This window comes from Leucopleurus acutus (assembly GCF_964270905.1).
Source record: "Leucopleurus acutus genome assembly, chromosome: 7".
Taxonomy (NCBI): domain Eukaryota; kingdom Metazoa; phylum Chordata; class Mammalia; order Artiodactyla; family Delphinidae; genus Leucopleurus; species Leucopleurus acutus.
In genome coordinates, this window is record NC_139150.1 from 66,190,278 (window position 1) to 66,214,813 (window position 24,536).

The following is a 24,536-nucleotide window of genomic DNA, read 5'->3' on the forward strand; positions in this document are numbered from 1 at the left end:
TAACTCCTGGATTGCAGTTTGTCCACAGTAGACTGACATGATATGTCTACTGCTGATTCAAGTGCCACAATGGCACATTCTAGCTTGTGGGATTATCTTTTTTTTTTTTTGCTGTACGCGGGCCTCTCACTGCTGTGGCCTCTCCTGTTGCGGAGCACAGGCTCTGGACGCGCAGGCTCAGTGGCCATGGCTCACGGGCCCAGCCCCTCCGCGGCATGTGGGATCTTCCCAGACCAGGGCACGAACCCGTGTCACCTGCATCGGCAGGAGGACTCTCAACCACTGAGCCACCAGGGAAGCCCTGGGATTATCTTTTAATGTTGAAGGAGTGGCAATAGGCTATTCTTGATTTAGATCCCTAGAATATGGCAAGAACCTTAAAATTGAGATAAATGTCAAAATGATATGAAAGAAATCTATGATATTTAATGTCTTACCAATACCTAATAGTGGCTTTAGATTTAACAATTAAATCCATTGCCCAAATAAAGAGTATACCAAATTGGTAAAGGAGAAATAAACATGTCTTAAAATTTGGCATTCTTTCTGAAAAACAAGAAACATAAAGGTTGAGAAAGTGCTAACACATTTTTCTCTTTTTAAATAGAAGTTAGATTTAAATTTTTAAAATTAAAGTGAGAGATGCAATTTAAATGCCATATTAATTTGCACATTTCCCTCATTTTCCCCAATATTTCAACTATACAATGGTGATATAGATAGAATCGTGTGTTTCTGTAGTTTAATATACTTCATCCTCAGCAGACTTTATTATGCATTTCTGAAGAACAGAAATCATCACTTTTAAATGTTTGAACAGAAAATTGCACAGGAGAAACACTTGATTGTTTTGGACATTTTTATTTAGGTATTATTTCAGATCTTTAACTTATCTTTCTGAGTTACAGGTGTTAATATACAGTGTTTCACACATTTCTGTCATTTTAGCAAGTGACTAATGCAAGAAAGAACTTCCTATGTATGTTTCTGAAAATGTGCAATTTCAGTTCTTGAAAATTGTCTGCCAGTAAAGAACTGTTAACAACTCAATAACAAAAAGACAAACAGCCCATTTAATAAGTGGACAAAGGACTTGAATTGACATTTCTCCAAAGAAATAAACAAATATCTAACAAGCACATGAAAAGATGATAAATGTCATTAGTCCTTAGGGAAATGCAAATCAAAACCACAATGAGACACTATTTCCCAGTCAATAGTATAACCAATATAAAAAAGGAAAATGACAAGTGTTTGTGAGGATGCAGAGAAATTGAAATTCTCATACATTTCTGGTGGGAATGTAAATGGGGCAGCTACTGTGGAAAACAGGTGGTTCTTCAGTAAGTTAAACATAGAATTACCAAATGACCCAACAATTTCACTCCTAGGTATATACACAAAATATTTGAAAATAGGTGTTCAAATAATAACCTGTATGCGAATGTTCATAGTAGCTCTATTCATAATAGGCAAGATGTGGAAACAACCAAAATGCCATGAATGGATGAATGGATAAACAAATGTGGTATATCCATAAAATGGAATATTATTCAGCTATGAAAAAGAATGAAGTACTGATACATGCTAAAAATTGAATGAAGCTTGAAAACATGCTAAGTGAAAGGAGCCAGACATAAAAGGCCACATGCTGAATGGCTTCATTTAGATGAAATATGCAGAATGGACAAAACTATAGATACAAAGCAGATTGGTAGTTACCTGGGGCAGGCTTGGGAGATAGCAGAAATGGAAAGTAACTGTTTAATAAGTAAGGGTTTTTGGTTTGGGGTGTTGAAAATGTTCTGGAACTAGATAGTGGTGATTGTTGCCTAACATTTTGAATGTACTTAACAACTTTGGATTGTTCTTTATTTGCAGCCACTTAAGTGGCTATAATGGTAAATTTTGTGTTATGTGTATTTTAGCACCAAAAAAAATTTAAAAAAATTGTCTACCTAGTCATAGATTCAGATATATCCTTCTTTTCAAATATGTTTATTTATCCATTGTACATAATAGAAGAGACTCCACTACCTTTCAAAAGAATTTTTCTATTTATTTTTCATTTTAGATGAAATGATGCCCTCTGAGTGAGTACCAAATAGCCATTGAAAATGTACATTCGCATTGATTTCATGCCAAATATGTGAGTCATGTGATTAGAATTCCCATAGTCTTAAACCCAACAAAGTCTCATGTGCTATCAGACCTAATGCTGTATTTCAAGTGACAGGTATGGAGTAAGGGTAGGGATCAAAGGATGGGTTTTAGAGTTAAGTGGATCTGTATTCTAGCTTTAATACCAGATGTGGGACTTCAGACAAGGTAGAGTAATTTTTTAAATCTCAGTTTTCTCACTAGTAAAATGGGGATAATAACATCTATTTTACCCTCATGTTGTGAGAATTGAATGAGTACATATATGAAAAGTAGTTATCACTGGACTCAGCATATAGTAAATGTTCAATATGGTAGCTACTTTTAAGACAGGCTTATATGTACTTTTTCTAGTGTAATCCTTTTATAAATTTTATTAAATATTCACCTTCAGTGGGAAGAAAGCACAATCATCCTGCCTCAGCAGAATTCTGACTGGGAGAGTGTCTTTTGTTTTTTTAAACATCTTTATTGGAGTATAACTGCTTTTCAATGTTGTGTTAGTTTCCGCTGTATAACAAAGTGAATCATCTATATGTATACATATATCCCCATATCCCCTAGGGAGGGTGTCTTTTGATGTGCTGACTAGATTCTGGCACAAAGCGGTAATTTTGATTAAATGAAGAGGTCATCAGTTAAAACGGTCACCTCCCTATTTCCACAGTCCTCCTTAACCCATCTCAGCTCTCCAAGTACTCTGGAACCTTTTCCGCAGAGGACAGCGATCTAGCTTTCGGTAGAACTCGAGTGCTAGCTCAAGCGCATCTCCTTACTAAACTCATCACGAGTAGGACGTGTTTTAATGACAGAAAAAGAGGTTATTCAAAGTTTATAAACAAAGCCGGAAGGAAGGAAGGAAGGAAAAAAGAAGAAAAAGAGAGGATGAACAATAAAGAGAGTTGGTCTTGTTTCTTTAACCACGCTCCAAATTACTGGCTTCAAATTAGTCCAAGGATCCAAACTGTGGGAATGCGGGTCACACTCACTCTGATACGCAGCCAACTGCGTAAAGAAGCTGACATAAAACTCAAAGGAAGTCCTGACTCTTGCAAAAGACAAAGGGTGCACAAAAGATCATAATTCAAATGGGAAACCTGCCCGCTAGTTCCAGCTCAGCCCAAGGCTTTCCACATCTCCTCGACATCAGTCAGTTGGTTGTCAGCTGTACGTCAAGCAGTTTTGCTAAAGGGTTTGAAGAAAACACTTAAGTGTAAAACTTATTCCCTGATCCTCAAGGAGTTTACAACAGCGCTGGAGGGATTAGCCCTATAACTAACACTACAGGGCGGTCAATGAAACGTGACAAACGAGTTGGCAGGGGCCTTGAAGGCAGAGGAATTCACAGTTAGGGATCATTTGGGGGTAGGGGCTTGTCAAGGAAGACTTTAAAAAGTGGGATGTAAGCTAGGCGCAAAGCGGCAGGTAGGATTTTAGGCGTGCGGGAAGCCGTGACGTTGCAGGTTAAAGACTGACCAGGGCACGCGGGGATGGTGCGCGGGGCGGAGCCGTCTGACTCTTCGGGCCACGGCGCGTGCGCCGCTAACGCTCGCGCCGGGCGCGCGGCCCGCGGGAAGCCAGCCAGGACCCGCGAGCGCGAAACGCCGCGCGCCAAGGCGGGAAAAGTCGGGCGCATGCGCAGCTCGGAGCTTCGGGCTTGCTCGGATGGGGAAGGGGAGGAGGAGTTTCCTAGAGGGAACTTGACCCGTTAATAGCCGCGGCCATGGCGGCGCGCTTGCGGCCCTCACAGCTCCCTCCGCCCGCCGCGCGACAGTTGGGGCCCGGGTCCCCACGTGTTGGGCTGGGAGCTGTGGCACACGAAGTGCTAAGCGACACTTCGGGTCTTGCGGGCGCAGCGCGGGAGGGCGTCATGGACAAAAGCGATTTACCCCGGCGGGGCGAAGAAGGGTCAGAGGGCCAGCGAGGGCCAGGGCGGACAGCTGCGGCTCAGGCTCCCCTCCACAGCGCGCCCATGGGGTCCATGCGACTAGAGGGCATCTCGGTAGAGGAGGCGATGGTGACCCGGACGCAGCTGCTGGAGGAAGAGCTGAGCAGCGTAAAGGAGGAGCTGGCCCTGTGTCAGGTATCGAGGTGGCCGCCGGTCTTTCCCCTCCACAGCCGGGCCGGGGCCGGTGGGGAAATGCGCCCGTCTCCTTCTGCCTTCGGCTGCCTAGCTGCGCGGGTTTGGGAGCCACCCACCTCCGCCCGGCGGCGCCCGGTGCCGGCTCCCACACCCAGCCTGGCCCGCAGCTCTGGGCTGAGGGAGGCGGCCTCGTCCGGCTCGCCGACCTCGGGCTCCCGCCCTTCTCCGGACAGTGGGCGGGCAGGGTCGGCCAAGGCGCCCTGGGTTTGGTTGACCTCACTTGGATCCCACCAAAACGCGCAGTCGCACCCCTACCGCCCCCAAGCCCAAGGTCTGTGTCGTGACTGTAGTGGTACTTGGTGCAGCAGGAGTGCAATCCCTGAGTTGAAATGTGGAATGGGAAAGTGGAAACACTCTTATTGAAATAAAACCCATGGATGAAGGAGCCTGTTTTTAATTGTCAAACCCGCACTTGCCCTTGTTCTTAAGTAAAACTTAAGTTGTTAAAACAGACCAATAATTTTTAGGGAGTCTCAGGCTGGGAATTTTCATTCACAGTAGATGATGCTTAATATTTATTAACCAACTATGTTAATTCCATACTTCTGGAGAGAGAAATCTCATTTTCATCTTGCCTGGGAAAAGCATTTACTAAATCAATTGCTTTAACATTACTTTCCTGTTATTTGTAGAGTTCGTATATACCAAAGATGGCTTGACTACTCATGTTCAGAAAGATTTGATTTTCCTTTATAGTTTTGCATCCTTACCACCATCTCTTCTCCGAATTTACCAGAACCTTTAACAGGGTTGGGTGACTAAATGTTCGGAATTCACTCAACAGTAGATCTTTGAGTCACTCTGTCTTCAAGACAGAACCAATTAAGAACTGCTAAACAACAAGGTAACTTTATAAACAATATCATAAGTTTAGATTAATAAAAATTCCTGAATTTCATTCTCATAATTCTATTGGATTCTTTTGCAGGATTTTACTGATTGAGTCAGGGATGTAAAAACACAGTAGTCTTGTTCAAATTGAATATGTCTTTGCTTAAACAAGTTGGGGAGGTATTATGTGACTGCCTCCTTTTGACTTTCCATTCTCTATTCTTCACTGGGTAAGGAGCAAAGGGATAAATAAAAGACACCAAGGAATTAAAGCGTTTTGTCATCTCAGTCTTCACCTTTGGGTAGTTTAAAGATGTGAATCCATGATAAAGGGCTTTGTTACTTTGGCAAGTCCTAATCTAAGATGCTGTTTGCCCATATCTTCTACACCCTTTCTCCGCTACCCCTTACTCTGTATTTACCATAGTTATGCCCTGAGCTGGATAAGGAACTAAGATGTTTAGTTTTGTGACTGACTTGATTAAGAAATCAGTCTGTTGGAAACAGCCCAATGACCCTCTTCCCCCAATCCTTTAACTATTATATTCTTTCAAAATGGGACTACGGAAGATGTAAGAATTGAGATGGTCATAGGTAGCCTAGAACAATGGTTCTTGAGATTTTATAGTACTGACACTGTTAGATGATCATAGGCATTCCAGTAATGTGAGATGAGGTTGGCACTATCCCATACCATAAAACTTCAGTCAAATCATACTCCTGCTTTTGGGGAAATTTGGGAGACATAATAATTGAATTGTTTTATAAAAAGCATTTAAGTAATTAAACATTCACTTTTACATTTTTAAAATTAGTTCTTCCACTTATATATTAAGCTAGAAATCACAGTACCCAAGAACACATAGTATTAACCCCTGTGTTTTCCACAGCTCTCAAAAATTGTACCCAAGATAAGAAATTCATTTTACGTCAACCTAGTAAGTAGACACACATACACATGCATATAATTTCAGAAAGAATATTTACCCTGTGTGTCCTGAACTCTGATGTTTTCTTTTAAAATCTATTATTTAAGAAAGTGCTGCTAATATCTACTAAATTAATTTCACAGCCCAGTAATGGGCAAAATGCACACTTTGGGAAAAAGAACCCCACTAATTAATTAGTCTCTGGTCATAAGTTGCAGCTTCATTTAAATTAGTTGGTTTTCTCCCCACGTTTAACTTACAGGAATTCAATTATATGTGCTTGGTGAAGAAAAAGAAAGTGATTCCATGTACCATTCCAGTCCACTGGAATGACTCAGAATAAGCATGTAATAGAAAACAACCTGTTTCAACTGTTTCTCTTAATATGAGTATCTCATCCTACTCTATGTGATTGTGATATTTAAACTTTTTTTCATATGGCCCCAGGTTAGCAAGCAACATACACATACTTAGATGAAGAAAAAGTGGTTGATTTCAGTGTGGGAAGAAAAGTTGTCCGTATTGGATTTACTGAGAATAGGTTAGCTTCCAAATCTAGCATTTTCTAAGGAACTTTCAAAGGTACTCCAAAGATCAATTTCAGGTTCATGACAGTCACGCTTTATTCACTGATTTAGAACCTAACTTCACCATACTCTTAATTTTGATTTTGTATTTCAAGATTGTGGTCTATTTGTGACCAAGAATGGGGTTGTGGGTATGTGTATGTGCACATTTTTTACCACTTATAGAATATCAGATAAGAAAAAGTTATGTATGTGTAATGTATATATGTATAGACACACATACAGGTGTACACACACACACAAATTTATGTATATCTCAAACCATATTTCTCTTTTTAGTCACAGCCAAAAATATTTACTAAACCTATATACCAATTTCAGGTAAAGATATATTATGGCGTTTAAATGAAATATATGTGCATTACTCCAACTTTCATGATGAAATTAACTTTCATGATGTATGTGATGTTGGAATTAAGAGTATATAACTACAGAAATCAACCAGTTACATTTTTTAGTAGACATTTAGGTGTGTTGAAACCTTGTCCAGTCATTCACAAAGAAAAAACAAAATTGAGGGATTTCCCTGGCGGTCCAGTGGTTAAGACTCCACGCTTCCACTGCAGGGGGTGCAGGTTTGATCCCTGGTGAGAAAACTAAGATCCTGCATGCGGTGCAGCACGGTCAAAAAAAGAAAAAAAAATTGAGAACATGTTGTATAATTAGAATTCTCACTGTTGTTAGGAGCTGTATTCTAATAGATGAATCTTTTTGTACAGTTATTTTTCATAATTATAATTTAGTGAGTGGCTAGTTTGTGCCATACTTTGTAATTAAACTCTTTCCATTGTTTTCTTTGAGTTCTGGTAGGAAATTAATTTGTTTAAATATAGAAAATAGTTTTCATATGTTTGTTGAATTCATTCGTGCAGTAGAGGTCAATCGAGGGCCTATTATGTTGGCATATACTAAACTAGGTGGTGGGAGAGTAGGTACCCAGTGAAAAAGATAATTTTGTGTATCTGTGTCTGTAAAGTTGATATTTATTTCCATGTTGATAAGTGAAAGTCAAAGCCAATCCACTGCTAAGATAACTCAGACCCAAATCTTCGGGCGTTTAGTCAGCTCTCATTGGCTGAGTTTAATAAACTTTGTGAGAAGGAGTAGTATTTTTAAATTTATATTTTAAATTATTTGATTCTGTGTGGAAGTTTTGTAGTAAGAATAAGGCGTTTTATAATGAGTAATATTTAAGGATTTTTACTTTTAATTTTTGAAAAGAACATTTTAAATGCCCAAAGGAAAGGAAAATATAAAGATAATATGGTTGGTAGTAGTTAGTTTCCTTGTTTTAATAATGTGTGGAATAGTTTGGAAACTAGTTTTGTGTTTTTTGGGGGCTTTTTTTTTTGTATATGAAGGAGCGTCTTTTTAATAATTAGAGGTATAACCCACATTGAAGATTATATAGCATTTAAATAACTAAAAAACTTACAAAAACTAATACATATTGTACAATAGTCCCACAATCCATTTGTAGCATTTTGTTGCTCACAAAAGAACTTACTTCTTTTTCTCAAGTCAAGTATCACTTATACATTTGAGTATTTTTAGGTGACAAAATCTGAATACCATTGCTGATCATAAATTAATAACAAAAGAAATTAATAACTGAAGTTTAATAGAGAAATTTGGAAATTAGAAAGGTCTCCCCCTAGTGACTTCTGGGTATAAATTGTAGTTATAAATTAACAATAGACTGTTTCTGGAGGAGTCTTTTCTTCTGGTGGCTTTTTTTTCTGGCCTCTATGATGAAAACAATTTAAGGAGGGTTTGTTGTTACTTTCTCCTTGGTGGGGATTAAAGAGGAGATGTGAAATAACCATTAACCATAACAATAGCAAAAAGAAAGAGAAAAAAATGTATAAATTAATATGTAAAGATTTTTTTCATCAGATATTTATTGATTTCTTACTTTGTCCTTCTAACTGTATTAGAGCTAAGTCCTTTATTAGTAAGTCACACTTACTTAAGCTGGAGTAACTCAGTTATTTTGTAAATGATGAAAACCTACTTTTTTTTAAGTTTTTACTTTTGTTAACCTTTCTTGCTTAGTATTTTAGGTAGAGGAGTTGAGGTGAAAAATACATGTGACTCTTTACTATTTTTTTTTTCTGTTTTTTTTAAACATCTTTATTGGAGTATAATTGCTTTACAATGGTGTGTTACTTTCTGCTGTATAACAAAGTGAATCAGCTATATGTATACATATATCCCCATATCCCCTCCCTCTTGCGTCTCCCTCCCACCCTCCCTATCGTACCCTTCTCGGTGGACACAAAGCACTGAGCTGATCTCCCTGTGCTATGTGGCTCCTTCTCACTAGCTATCTATTTTACATTTGGTAGTGTATATATGTCCATGCCACTGTCTCACTTCGTCCCAGCTTGCCCTTCCCCCTCCCTGTGTCCTCAAGTTTATTCTCTACATCTGCGTCTTTATTCCTATCCTGCCCCTAGGTTCTTCAGAACCTTTTTTTTTTTTTTTTTTTTTTTTTGCGGTACACGGGCCTCTCACTGCTGTGGCCTCTCCCGTTGCGGAGCACAGGCTCTGGACGCACAGGCTCCGCGGCCATGGCTCACGGGTCCAGCCGCTCCGCGGCATGTGGGATCCTCCCGGACCGGGGCACGAGCCCATGTCCCCTGCATCGGCAGGCGGACTCTCAACCACTGCGCCACCAGGGAAGCCCCCCCCTTTTTTTTTTTAGATTTCTTATATATGTGTTAGCATATGGTATTTGTTTTTCTCTTTCTGACTTACTTCACTCTGTATGACAGACTCTGGCTCCATCCACTTCACTACAAATAACTCAGATTTGTTTCTTTTTATGGCTGATATTCCATTGTGTATATGTGCCACATCTTCTTTATCCATTCATCTGTTGATGGACACTTAGATTGCTTCCATGTCCTGGCTATTGTAAGTAGAGCTACAGTGAACATTGTGGTACATGACTCTTTTTGAATTATGGTTTTCTCAGGGTACATGCCCAGTAGTGGGATTGCTGGGTCATATGGTAGTTCTATTTTTAGTTTTTTAAGGAACCTCCATACTGTTCTCCATAGTGGCTGTATCAATTTACATTCCCACCAACAGTGCAAGAGGGTTCCCTTTTCTCCACACTCTCTCTAGCATTTATTGTTTGTAGATTTTTTGATGATGGCCATTCTGACTGGTGTGAGGTGATACCTCATTGTAGTTTTGATTTGCATTCCTCTACTGATTAGTGATGTTCAGCATCCTTTCATGTGGTTGTTGGCAATCTCTATATCTTCTTTGGAGAAAAGTCTATTTAGGTCTTCTGCCCATCTTTGGATTGGGTTGTTTGTTTTTTTGATATTGAGCTGCATGACCTGCCTTTATATTTTGGAGATTAATTGTTTTGTCAGTTGCTTCATTTGCAAATATTTTCTCCCATTCTGAGGGTTGTCTTTTCGTCTTGTTTATGGTTTCCTTTTCTGTGCAAAAGCTTTTAAGTTTCATTAGGTCCCATTTGTTTATTTTTGTTTTTATTTCCATTTCTCTAGGAGGTGGGTCAAAAAAGATCTTGCTGTGATTTATGTCATAGAGTGTTCTGCCTATGTTTTTCTCTAAGAGTTTTATAGTGTGTGGCCTTACATTTAGGTCTTTAATCCATTTTGAGTTTATTTTTGTGTATGGTGTTAGGAAGTATTCTAATTTCATTCTTCTGCATGTATCTAGCCATTTTCCCCAGCACCACTTATTAAAGAGGCTGTCTATTCTCCACTGTATATTCTTGCCTTCTTTATCAAAAATAAGGTGACCATATGTGCATGGGTTTATCTTTGGACTTTCTGTCCTGTTCCATTGATCTATATTTCTCTTTTTGTGCGGGTACCATACTGTCTTGATTAATGTAGCTTTGTAGTATAGTGTGAAGTCAGGGAGCCTGATTTCCCCAGCTCCATTTCTCTTTCTCAAGATTGCTTTGGCTATTTGGGGTCTTTTGTGTTTCCATACAAATTGTGAAATTTTTTGTTCTAGCTCTGTGAAAAATGCCATTTGTAGTTTGGTAGAGATTGCATTGAATCTGTAGATTGCTTTGGGTAGTATAGTCATTTTCACAATGTTGATTCTTCCAGTCCAAGAACATGGTATATCTCTCCATCTGTTTGTATCATCTTTAATTTCTTTCATCAGTGTCTTATAGTTTTCTGCATACAGGTCTTTTGTCTCCTTAGGTTTATTCCTAGGTATTTTATTCTTTTTGTTGCATTGGTAAGTGGGAGTGTTTCATTAATTTTCCCTCAGATTTTTCATCATTAGTGTATAGGAATACAAGACATTTCTGTGCATTAATTTTGTATCCTGCTACTTTCCAAATTCACTGATAAGCTCTAGTAGTTTTCTGGTAGCATCTTTAGGATTCTCTATAGTATCATGTCCTCTGCAAACAGTGACAGTTTTACTTCTTCTTTTCCGATTTGGATTCCTTTTATTTCTTTTTCTTCTCTGATTGCTGGGGCTAAAACTTCCAAAACTATGTTGAATAATAGTGGTGAGAGTGGGCAACCTTGTCTTGTTCCTGATCTTAGTGGCAATGATTTCAGTTTTTCGCCATTGAGAACAGTGTTGGCTGTTGGTTTGTCATATGTGGCCTTTTTATATTGAGGTAAGTTCCCTCTATGCCTATTTTCTGGAGGGTTTTTATCATAAATGGGTGTTGAATTTTGTTGGAAGCTTTTTCTGCATCTATTGAGATGATGGTATTTTTTTTTCCTTCAGTTTGTTAATATGGTTTATCACATTGATTGATTTGCGTATGTTAAAGAATCCTTGCGTTCCTGGGATAAACCCCACTTGATCACGGTGTATGATCCTTTTAATGTGCTGTTGGATTCTGTTTGCTAGTATTTTGTTGAGGATTTTTGTATCTCTGTTCATCAGTGATATTGGTCTGTAGTTTTCTTTTTTTGTTACTCTTTTGTTTTGAAGCAAGCTATAAGATAAATCTCCAGATAACATTCGTTTCAGGGATTTTGTAGTTTCATCAACATACCTTTTAAAAGAGCACATAATGTTACATAGTTTAACTTTTCCTTCACCAGAGGTTTATGACATGTAATTTCTCTATATATTGACATTTCTTGTCCTTAATTGAAATCATTTTAATACCTAAATGCTGAATTCTTGCTTCTAAAAGATAAAGTATGACATATAAGAATAGTTAGGTAAGGTAGTACTTTGCAGTACTCCAGCTGTCAAAAGTCTTTAAAAAACAGTCAAACAAAATGAAAGATTTGAACATTAAAAAATGAAAACATAAAAATTTAAGAAGTAAGTATGGGTAAATATATTTCCAATCTTGGAGTAGAGAAGGCCTTTTTTTAACTTGTAGAAGAAAACCATAAGCCATAATGAAAAAGATAAGTTTGAATATATAAAAATAATAACTACCTTTTCCCAAAAAGTCTCCATCATAAATAAAGTCAAATAAGCAACAACATACTGGGAAAAAATAATTGTAACACATTTGGTAGACTTAAGTCCAATTTTAAGGTTTCCAATGACATTTCTTATATTTAATTGGCAGAACTCAGTCACAGAGCCCATAGGCAAGAGAGGCCAGTGTTAGTTGGCAGCAAAGATCAAAAATTGTTTCTGTTACTAAGAGGAAGGGGAGAATAGATGATGTCACAGAAGTAAAACCAAACAAATAAACTACCAAACAAATATAGTATTATAAAATGAAATGTGATTTGAAAAAAATAATTAAACAGGGTAAGGGGTTTCCAGAGATTTGTGGGTTTTGGTGGCTATAAATATAGTAGTTAGGGAAGACTTCTCTTCTCTTGAAGAGGTAACATTTAAACAAAGACTTGAGCGACGTTAGGTAATAATGTACATGAAAATCTGGTAGATTGTATATTTAAAAGGACCTGGTACAAGTAGAGCCAGAAGGTCCCTGTGAACAAGAGGGTGAGTGATAGATGAGGCTGGAGGACCAGATGTGTAGGGTCATGTGGCCTTGGTAGAGTTTGGATTGTTTTCCTAATCTGATGGAAATCCACTGGACGATTTTGAGCTGTAAGGAACCCAGGGAACCATTATAGGGAGCTAGGCAAGTGGTGGAGTTGACTCGTAGTAAGATGGTGGATAGTACTTGTTCCACTTGTACTAGGTAGAAGTGTTCAGAATTGGGATATATTTTGTAGGTAAGGCTAATAGGATTTACTAATGGTTTGGATATGAAATGTGAAGAAAGAGAGCAACCAAGATTGACTCCTAGATCTTAAGTTTTTAAACAATAAGTAGTTGGTGGTGTCATTTACTGAGATGCAGAGAGGGCAGGTTTGTAAGAGGGTAGGAAGTCAAAAACTTTATTTTGGATAAATTAAATTTGAGATGCCTATTAAGAATTGATAATATAGAGGACCTTGAAAAATGATTTTAGCGTTATGGTGGGGAGGGAAGTCTGACTGGAGGAGGTTACAGAGTGAGTGGGGAGTGAGGAAGAAGAGACCATGATTGTAGGCAGCTGTTTCAAGGAATTTTGCTGAAAAGGGCAGCTGAAAATGGAGCAATAGTTAGAGGACAGTCTCATTTTAGAACAAATTTACCTTGATATTCAGCCCTTCAGCATTTGCACCCTCAAATGTGAGTAGGAGAAATAGTAAAATAAATGTGGGTTACCAGTGTAAGAACTTTTTAAAATAAAGCTTTCCCGTTATACTTTTCAAGAATCTGTTTTATAGTTATAGAACTAGGGATCAAGTAATTACGTTTTTCATTTTTTAATTTAATGCAGTATCTTGCCTTCTCTGCTGTAGCTACAAAGCAATGAATTTAAAATGTCTTTTATTTCTTTAAGGCTGATAAAGAATTCGTATGGTCTTTGTGGAAACGTCTCCAGGTGACAAACCCAGATCTCACGCAAGCAATCAGTTTGGTTGTGGAAAGGTGAGTTTCCAAGTTATTTTTTTCATCAGTATTTAGTTTGTTGAATTTGTTTTTCTTCATTATTAAAATTAACACTTGGCATTAATCCCCTGAAGAGATTCATTTGATTTCCAAAGGAATGTTGAGCATGATATTATAATTACTGGATTTATTTCAAGGTGTGTCAGTTTGCTAAGTACAGCTAGGCCTTATCTTCTACTCATATTCTGACATATTTGGGAAGTTTGCAGGTAAGAGAGACACTTTGTGTGTATGTGTTTGTGTGTGTGTGTATATTTTAAGCTCTTACTACTCAACTTTAAAAATTGGAGAAGTTCCTGTTGTTTGGCTTCAGAGACTGACCCTGTAGGCAACTTCCTAGACATGATCCTTCCTAGACATGGCTCAGTTTTCCCCTAAGATAATTGCAGTGTGTATTTGAGAGCCTGGGTTGACCTTGCCAGAGTAGAGTAAGTGTTCCGGAATAGGTTGAGAGATTTCCGTATTACCCTGGAGGGGATGCCCAGTCATTTAACTATAGATTATTGGGCCTCTCCTTGGTCATTAGAAATAGTGGAGTGATGCTGGGTACTTCTTATCAAACATTTGGTATACAGTAGTCTCATGACACGTAGATAGCAATTAAAACACTTGCTTTCCTATTAAATGGATATCATTATATTTCCTAAATGAGAAGCTAAGCATATGGTTGCCTTTTCTTTTTTTTAATTGGAATTATGATTATATAAACTGAATATCAGTTTTTGATAACTTGAAGTATATTCACCTTTGGAGTCGCTAGCCCTGGGATCATTCTAATATTGTCTGGAATTTGACTTTGAAAAATCTATGATACATACCCATGGCTAATTTTACCATCCTTGGTTATCGTGAAATCTTAAAACAGAATAATTAGTTTCTTCTCATGGTCTTGTATGTCTAATTCATCAATGAGATTTTCCTTTTGATGATCAGAATTAAGTATTTTGTTGAAGTACCCTTATTAGTTCCTCAGTCATTCTAGAGATTAAATGTGATCACTCTCAGTTTTACTGTTTTTTAGCAGAATAGGACTTCAGAAGATATATTCTTGGGATTTCTTTGATTCTTTCATTATCCTCCTCTCCTTTTAGTTGTATACATTTTTCAACTTTCTAATTTATTTTTTACAACTTTCTAAAGCGATTCTTAATTTTCCCTTTACTCTTGGTTGAGACAGAACCAAATAATAAATTATTGTTAGGTCATCTTTCTCATTCTTTAAGATTTTTATTTTTTACATTTTATAATATACATAATATGCGGTCACATAAAAGTATATCAACAATTTATAAATAAATATACACATATATTTTGGGGTGGGTACTCAAAAGCCTTTTGCTCATAAGATATGTAATGGAAAATTTTGGAGATTACTGCTTTACAGCTATAATCTTGAAAATTTAATGTGCATAAGGTATACTTGGAAAATTTCTTTTTTAAAATTTTTTAATTTTTAAAATTTTTATTGGGCTATAGGGGATGGGTTGAGAAATATCTCTGCAAGTTATGCCCTACTAGGGAAATGTCCATTCTAATTTTCCTGGGATAGCTTTTGGAGCTTTTTCTTTTTCTTGGAGCTGCTGCTCTTGCTGGCAGCAGCCTCTTCAGGTCCACTGCTGAGTGGCTCCTCCTTGGAAGAGAATTTCCTCTTTTCCTTGGGGACTGGAAAATTTCTTAAAATGCAGGTCTCTGGAACTTTCCCCTGATCTACTGAATCTTTAGGGATGAGGCCCAGGAGTCTTTAAAATAAGCTTTCCAGGTAATTCTGGTGTCCATAGATCTGATGTCCAGGTAATTCTGATGTCCACAATGAGATACCTTGGAATTTGAATTGACTTTTGAAATTGGAAACTTGTAATTTGCATTTATAATTTTATAATTATGTAAATATTATTTCCTTGAGAACCATGTAGTGTGTTTGGACCTGTTGATAAGGGAAATGGTATGACAAAAAAAGAATATTCCAAATAGCAAAGTCAAATAGAATATCTTTCTTTATAGTCCATTAATTACCCAAATTATGCTACATTTAAGTTATTTTATATTTGTGCCTTGGTCTTCCTGGACAACATTTTTTCCCCCTGGAATTTCTAATTGCTTTTCTTTTCTGCTATTTCTTAGCATAAAGAATGTCAGTGTTCAGACATTTGAATAATGGGCTGAAGACATTCTTCCTTGGGCCCTTTGGTTTATGGTATGAATTTTGGCCAATTGCTTTCTAAACCTACTCATAGCTGCCATCCTCGGATTTCTTCTTATTGTACTCCTGAACTAGTGCCACAGTTTCTAAGATCCTACGTCTTCCTTTTTCTTTTGTTGGATTATATTTTCAAAATTTTTTTCTCAGAAGGGATGCATAAGTGGTCCACTTTCTGACTCCTTACGTGCCTAAAATGTCTTTCTTTTGTCCTTATGTTTGGTTGATACTTTAGCTGAACATAAAATTTTAAGTACATTTAATTTCCCTCAGATTTTTTGAAGTATAGCTTTGTTATCTTCTTTTAGCATACAGTGGTGTTATCAAGTGTATGTGTGATCCCAGTGCAAGTGAGATTCTTATTTCTTTCTAGGTAGCTTGCTTAAAGTTTTTAGGATTTTCTCTTCATATATATGATATTTTGAAATTTCAACATCATCTTTTAATTTGAGTCTTTTAAAAATTCAAACTTCTCAGCCTTTGTGGGTTCTTTCAATATCAAGACTGGAGATTTTATTTCAATTGAAGAAAAATATGATTCTCATATTTTCCCCCTTGTCTGTTCTTTCCTTCTGTACTCTGTTAGAGATTGGACCTTCTGGACTTGGCCTTCTTTTCTGTCATATTTTCCATCTTTTAGTTTTGTCTCCTGAATGGTCTTCTTACATTTTCTTCCATCAGTACATGGATTTTTTTCCATTTACCCTATTTAGTTATTTGATTTTTTTTTAGTTTTAGAAATCAAAATTTTACTTCTAAGAAATTTCTTATTTGATGTTTCCTTTTTCATAGCAGTCTTCTTTAAAAGGATAAGTTTTTAATCTTTGTGATTATAATTTTTAAGTTTTTCTCTGTTTCTTACATTATCTTTGTTTCCTGTTGGGTAACTTCTGTTTGTTCCTACTCTTTTACTTTAATGCTGATAGTTTTCTTCAAGTGTTTGATGATTCTTTACTGACTGTTCATGTTTTTGTATGAAGGTCTATATTGCTTAATGTAGAAATGTTGCTTTTAATGAGTTTACTTTGCATTTTTATATAACTGTTACCAAGAGGCTTCTCGTCTGAATGAAAGGATTGACTATGGGCATTGTGTAAGAGAAGGGAGGGGACTATCAACAAGCTTTCCTGAGGGATGTATGGCAAATGGGCTTCACTGTACAGAATGAGAAGTAGGCTCTTAAGTCAGTCACTTCTCTGATTGTATTGTTTGTCCCAACAACCATAGTAGGGACCTTTTTCAGGAACATGGTTCTTTTGAAAGTAGCCTTGGGCCATTTGTTATAGGCAAATACTGCAGGTAGCTGTTCTGAACATGGATGAATGGGAAGCCCAGATTTTTGATTAATGGTTCCTTAGTCATCTTGATTCCTGTGGACTTCTGCTCTCCATACTTACTAATTGGGTAATTAGAGCCTATCTGAGCCTCTTCCAGAAAAAAATAGCTTCCTTTTCCATTGTAGACACTATTTGGATTTTTCTCCTCTGGGTTTGTCTCAGTGAGTCCATCCTTCTGTCTTTCAGATATTTGTCCGTTTTGGACCCTTTTTCTTATTTCCAGGCTAATAGACTCAAGGCAGTGTGATTTGGGCAAGTCAGTGACATGTTGTCAGTTCATTATTTTCAAGACGAATATAATTATTATTCAAAAGAAAATAATATTTTTAGAGTTACAATATATTCTATTATTTTGATATGCCATATTATTTAATCAGTGTCTTGTTGTTGTACATTAACGTTCCTTTTTTTATGAAAATTGTATGATGATGCTGTGATAAATGGCCTTGTGGATAAAGCTTTGCCAGAATCACTGGTTTTAACCAGTGGTGCCAATGACATAGTAGATGGAGGCTGGGATTGCTAAACATCCTGAAATAAATAGGATAATCCCGCTCAATTAAATAACCCTCAGAGACTTTGAGGGTTCAGTTCCAGACCACTGTAGTAAAGTGAATATTGCAGTAAAGCAAGTCACACAAATTTTTTGTTTTCAAGTGCATATAAAAGTTATGTTTATATTGTAGTCTATTAAGTGTGCAACATTATGTCTAAAAAACGTACGTAATTTAAAAATATTGCTAAAAATGCTGTCATCTGAGTCTTCAGAGAGTTATACCCTTTTTTCAATAGTAACATCAAAGATCACTCACTGATCACAGATTATCATAACAAATATAATAATGAAAAAGTTTGAAATATTGTGAGAATTACCAAAATGTGACCCAAAGACATGAAGTAAATTTTGTTGGAAAAATGGCGCTGGTAGACTGGCTTGATGCAGGGTTTCCACAAACCTTCAATTTGTAAAATGCAGTATTTGTGAAGCGCAGTAAAGCAAAGTGCAATAAAATGAGGTATGCCTGTACTGCTTCAAATGCCCTTGGTACCCATTTGGAAAAATGCTGGTCTTATCAATAATTCTTTACTTTTTTGCCTTTTTGGTACTCTATTATAATGTCCTTGTAAGTTTTTTGGTGGGGTGTCTGTTTACATATTTTTGTTTTTTGTGTGCATGTGTTTTTATTATGGAAAATTTTAATTTGATGCAAGGGTAGAGAGAATACACTAATGAACTCCCATGTTTACTCATCAACCAGCTTGGACAATTATCAGCACATGACCAATCTTGTTTCATCTATAAACTTCTACTTCCTTTCTGCTCCTCTGCTCCCTCTACCACAGTGGATTATTTTGAGGGAAATCCCAGACATCCTGTTATGTTACCCACAATTCCATTGGTGTTTACAGTCAGTTCTTGTTATTCACAGGAGTTATGTTTTATAAAGTCATGTGAACACTGAATTAGCAAACATGGAAATATTGCTCCTAGGGGAGATAAAGGATTAAGTTCCTGTGAGCCTCTGGTCACAACATTTTGTCAACTGATCAACATATAACCTTGCTTTACATGTGTTTCTATTTAAAGACATCTTATTTAATATATATTGTTTATTTATTACTATTGAGCTCATGACCAATGGTACTGTAACTCATGCCTGAACACAGTTTATCTAACACAATTTTTTCTCCATATGCAAGTCACAGTCTTCTTGCACTTAGGAACACTAGACAGCACTACAGCACTATGCTTAGTGGTCATTTGAAACAGTGAAATCATCAACAGAAGGGCAGAAATGTGAAAAATGTGGTACTAGATAGACCATGAGAAGAATACTTGTTTATAGTATGAGAGCTGAAATAAGAAGACAGAGCATCCCCTTGTTTGACCTCAGCTGGGAACATGTGGTTCAGGTGACTTAAATTTTTCACCACTTTCTGCATGTCTGCAAATGACTGAAAAAGTGCAATGGTATTGATTTTAGGCTTAAAATAAGTTTTAGTGAGTAGGAAAGTTCACGAATTCTGAATCTATGAATAAGGATTGACTCCATCTCTAAAAGATAAGGCCTTTTGAAAACATAACCATGATATCTGTATCATACTTAGAATTCTATAGTTATTCCCTAATGTAATAAAATATCCAGTTTTCAGATTTCTCCAATTTTCTCATAACTTTTTTTGAAAGATGGTTTGTTTCTATGAGGACTCAAACATAGTCTACCTACTGAGTATACAGGTTCCTTTTCCTCCTCTCCGTCTTTCTCTCTTTTTATTTGCAACTTATTTTTGCAATCAGTTGGATTATTTATCCTGTAGAGTTTCCCACATTCTGGACTTTTTTGATTATAATCTTTTTTACTCTGTAATTATCATAAATTTTTAATGAGACCTAGAGGTTTATTCAGTTTCAGGTTTGATGTTTTGGCAAAGAAATCTTCTTTGGTGTAATATGATTCTTACCACATCATATTAGGAGACACATAATGTATTATCCAAATCTCTTTTTTTTGTGTTGTTAAGTTTGATCACTGGCTTATATCTCTAATTTAGAATAGCCTATACTCTTCTTTTTCTTCTTTTAATGGATAAGTTTGGGTAATGTTGCCATCTTAACAATGTTAAATCTTCTATATTATGAGCATGGGATGTTTTTCCAGTTACTATTTGTTTGTCCTAAAATTTCTTTCAATACTGTTTTATAGTTTTCAGAGTATGTTTTGCACCTTTTTGGATAAATTTATTAATATTTTATTCTTTCTGATTTTATTATAAATGGAATTGTTTTCTTAAGTTTATTTTCAGATTGTTTAGTTTAAGTGTATAGATTACAATTGATTGTTTTACATTGATCTCTTATCCTGCAACTGTGCAGAACTCATTTTTCAGTTCTAAGTTTTTGGGTAGATTCCTTAGGATTTTCTACTTACAAGATCATGTCATCTGCAAATAGAAATAGTTTTGTTTCTTCTTTTCCAAACTTGATGCCTTTTATTTCTTTCTCTTGGCTACTTGCCCTGCTTAGAATTTCAATACATTGTTGAGTAGAAGTGGCCAGAGCAGACATCTTTGTCTTATTCCTGATCATAGGGAGAAAGCACCCACTCCTTCACCATTAAGTATAAAGTTATCTCTCAGTTTTTCATAGATGTCCTTTAGCAAGTTCAGGAAGTTCCCTTCTATTCCTAGTTTGTTAAGTGTTTTTATTCTGAAAGGCTATTGAATTTTGTCAAGTATATTTTCTGTATCTATTGAGATGATCATGTGCTTTTTGTTTTCTATTTTAGTGATATGATTTATTATAATAATTGATTTTCAGATGTTAAACCAACCTTACATTCCTGGAATAAATTCCACCTGATCATGATACATAATTCTTTTAATATGTTGTTGGGTTTGGTTTGCTAGTATTTTGTTGAGGACTTTTGCATCTGTATTCATAAGAGGTATTAGTCTGTAGTTTCCTTTTCTTATGACGTTTTTGTGTGTTTTTTGTATCAAGGTAATACTGGCTTTATAAAATGGGTTGGGAAGTATTCTCTTCTCTTCTATTTTTTGGAAGGTTTTTTGAAGCACTGGTATTAATTCTTCTTTGAATGGTTGGTAGAATTCAGTGGTGAACCCCTCTAGCCCTATACTTTTGTTTGTGGGTAATTTTTTTTATTACAAATTGAATTTCTTTACCTATTACAGGTCAACTTGGGATTTTATTTTTTCTTGAGTCACTTTTGGTATTTGTGTTTTTCGAGAAATTCACCCATTTCTTCTAAGTATCTAATTTGCTGATGTACAATTTTTCATAGTATTCCGTTATAACTCTTTTTAGTTTTTATTAGGTTATTAGTAATATACCCTTTTTTATTTCTGATTCTGGTAATTTGAGGCTTTTTTTTTTTAATATTGTCAGTATAGCTAAAGGTTTGTCAGTTTTGTTGATCTTTTCAAACAACCAGCTTTTGGTTTTCATTCATTTTCTGTATTGTTTTTCTATTCTCTATTTCATTAATTTCATCTCTAATCTTTATTCCTTCCTTCTATTTGCTTTAGGTTTAGTTTGCTCTTATATTTTTCAGTGTCTTATGGTAGAACATTAAACCTAATGTTGACTTAGGACCTTTCTTCTAGCTTAATATAGGTATTTATAGCTATAAATTTCTTTCTAAGCACTATTTTAGCTGCCTCCCATGCATTTTGATATTTTGTCCCTTCATTTTTACTCATCGTACAGTATTTTCTGATTTGTCTTTTGATTTCCTCTTGACCCATTGCTTTTTTAATAATGTGTTGTTTAATTTCCACACATTTGTGAGTTTTTCTATTTGACTTCCAGTTTTATTCCATTGTGGTCAGAGAACATATTTTGCATTATTTCTAACCTTTTACATTTATTGAGTATTTTAAAAATAGTCTAGCATATGGTTTATCCTGAAAATGTTCCATGTGCACTTGAAAATGATATATATTTAACTGTCAATTTTTAGAAGAGTATTCTAATGATGTCAGGTCTAGTTTGTAGTATTGCTCAGGTCTTCTATTTTCTTGTTGATCTTCTGTCTAGTTGTCTATCCATTATTGAAAGTGGTTATATTGGGATTCTCCAGAGAGCACAGAACAAAAAGGATGTGTGTGAATGTATATATAGAAAGAGACTTATTATAAAGAATTGGCTTATATGATTTTGGAGACTGGCGAGTCCACATCTGCAGTGTGGGCTGTTAGGTTCGAGACTGGGAGAGTTGATGGTGCAGATAAAGGCAGTCTGCTGGAGATTTCTTGTTCAGGGAGGCTGGTCTTTTTGTTCTGTTCAAGCCTTCAACTGATTGGATGAAGCCCACTTACATTATGGAGGGCATTATGCTTACTCACAGTCCACCAATTTAAACATTAATCTCATCCAAAAATACCCTCCAAGTTGACACATAAAATTAACCATCACAGTAGGATATTGAAGTCTCCAACAATTATAATTGAATTGTCCATTTCTTCTTTCATGTCTGTCATTTTTGCTTCATGTATTTTGGTCCTCTGTTATTAGGTATGTATATGTTTATAACTGTTATATCTTCCTGATGGATTGACTCTGTCAGGGACTTGTTATAAAATGTGCCTCTTTTTCTTCAGTGACTTTTTTGTTTAAAGTCAATTTTGTCTGATATTAGTATATTTACTCCAGCTTTCTTGTGGTTATTATTTGCAAATTGTTTTTCTTATCCTTAACTTTCAATGTATTTATGTCTTTGAATCTTTCTTTTGCATTATGTAAATATTTTCTAATGTAGCATTTTAATTTAATGAATTTTTCACTATATTTTTTGAGATTTTTTTTCTTTTAGTTAATGCTCTAGGGTTTGCTATATGTATCTTAACAAAATCAGCTTCAGATTTAGCCAAGCTTAATTCCAGTGATATATAGAAACATTACTGAAATACAGCTATATTCCCTTCAATTCCTTTGGTATTGTTATACATATTATCTATTAATATTACAAAAACAACAATGCATTGTTATAATTATTGCTTTATTATTCAGTAGTCATTTCCTTAGCCCAATAGAACTTTGCTACAGCTGACCTCATTTATGCTGTTATTGGCAATTATATTACACATATGATACATTTTTTATATGTTTTGAGCCTGTCGATACATTGTGTGCATATTATTTTAAGCAGTTGCTTTTCAAATCAGTTAGGAGAAGAAAGTAGAAAGAAAGCGTACTTTTAAACTTTTGTTATGTTTATATAATTACCTTCACCAGTAAATGTTTTCACATGTGGATTCAAATTATGGTCATCCCTCAATATCCACAGGAGATTGGATCCTGGAACCCCACAGATACCAAAATCCTAGGATGCTCAAGTCTCTCATATAAGATGGTGTAGTATTTGCATATAACCCATGCATATCCTCTGTAAACTTGAAATCATCAGCATCTCTAGATTACTTATAATAACTAATATAATGTAAATGCTATGTAAACAGTTGCCAGCACATGGCAAATTTGAGTTTTGTTTTTTGGAACTTTCTGAAAAATTTTTTTTCAAATATTTTTGAGTTGCAGTTGATTGATTCCATGGATGTGGAACCCATGGACATGGAGGGCTGACTGTACTGTCTTGGTTCACTTGGTTTTTTTACAATTTCTTTCTCTTTTTGATTTTCTCTATTTGGTGTAATATTCTTATGATACCTTTCTTTACTTTTTAAACCATAGTTTCCTTTAGTTTTGTGAATATATTTATAATGACTATTTTGAAGTCTTTTTTCTTTTTCCCAAGTGTGGTCACTCTCCCAGATAGTTTCTGTTGCCTGCTTTTCTTTCCTGGTGTCTGGGTCATATTTTTCTGTTTCTTTGCATGACTTATAATTTTTTTGATGGGAAGTGGTTGAGACATTGTATTGTAGCAAATTTGGTTACTGTTCTGCACCCTTCTCCTCCAAACTTGTTTATGTGATTGGCGACCAACTGGATTATTTTAGTAAAGTCTCTTTCCCCTCCCACAATGTTAAGTCACGGATGTTGCTCCTAAGGAGGGTGCAGCTTTGGGTATGCTCACAGTCACCCTAGGCTGACAGTGATTTTGGCTCTCCTCCTTTCTTTTCTTGACCACAACCAGTTGTTAAACTTCACAAATTGGTGGCTGATTGCTCAATTGTTTTCAACAATGCCCTAGAGCATAAAATGCTCTAAAAACCAATTTAATCAAATTGTGGCTCCTTTGATATTTCTGAGTCAGTGTTTGATATTATTTTCCACCCTTGAAGGACTTCTTTCATCTGTCTTATAACTCATTTCTCTCCTGCAAATCAGCAGGCCTACAGTTTAGCCTGGATCTTAACTCTCCTTCCAATTGACTTTCACCATAACCTGACTCTTCTTCAGAGTGCCTTTAGGCTTGAACTTCTCTACACTGTGATGCAAATGAAGTAATTTCCCTTTGGGAAGAGATTAGGATCTGTGTGTTTTATATCCTGCCTCTCTACCCTGTATTCCCAACCAGGCAAAATCTGAGCCAAGCCTCTGGAGCTGGAGGTGGGACCATATGATACTTCTCTGAGTGATACCTCCGTTCTACGTGCTGATTGCAGTAGTCTTATGTTCTCTTGGCTTGCTTCTCCTGGTGTGGGACCACTGCGTCATAAGCTGGGGCAAGGGAGTTTGGGTCTCCAGCATTCTCACTGCTCTGCACCTGAGGTAGAACTTTTATTACACAAACAGAGGCTGGGCAGAAGAATGGGTCCTCACGGCTCAACTGCACTTGCCTAGGACTTGGCCTCAGCCACAGTTACCTCAGGGATGGGGAGGGTTGGGCAGGGGAGGATGAGAAATGGTGATATGTTGCTCTTCCTAGGAAAAAAGGTCTCTGACTGGGAACCTGGGGGAGATGGAATCTTGTTGTCTTGGCTACAGCA

At 36.3% G+C, this 24,536-nt stretch overlaps 1 protein-coding gene across 1 annotated transcript in view; it reads left to right on the forward strand.

Annotated features, from left to right (window-relative positions):
* Nucleotides 1-3,873: 3,873 nt before the first annotated feature.
* Nucleotides 3,874-24,536, forward strand: part of CNTLN (centlein) — a 327,580-nt gene continuing 306,917 nt past the window's right edge. The window contains exons 1-2 of the mRNA XM_082843600.1: nucleotides 3,874-4,243; nucleotides 13,483-13,571. Coding sequence (XP_082699726.1) covers nucleotides 3,884-4,243; nucleotides 13,483-13,571 — 449 coding nt within the window. The 5' untranslated portion in view covers nucleotides 3,874-3,883. The remainder of the gene's footprint in view (nucleotides 4,244-13,482; nucleotides 13,572-24,536) is intronic.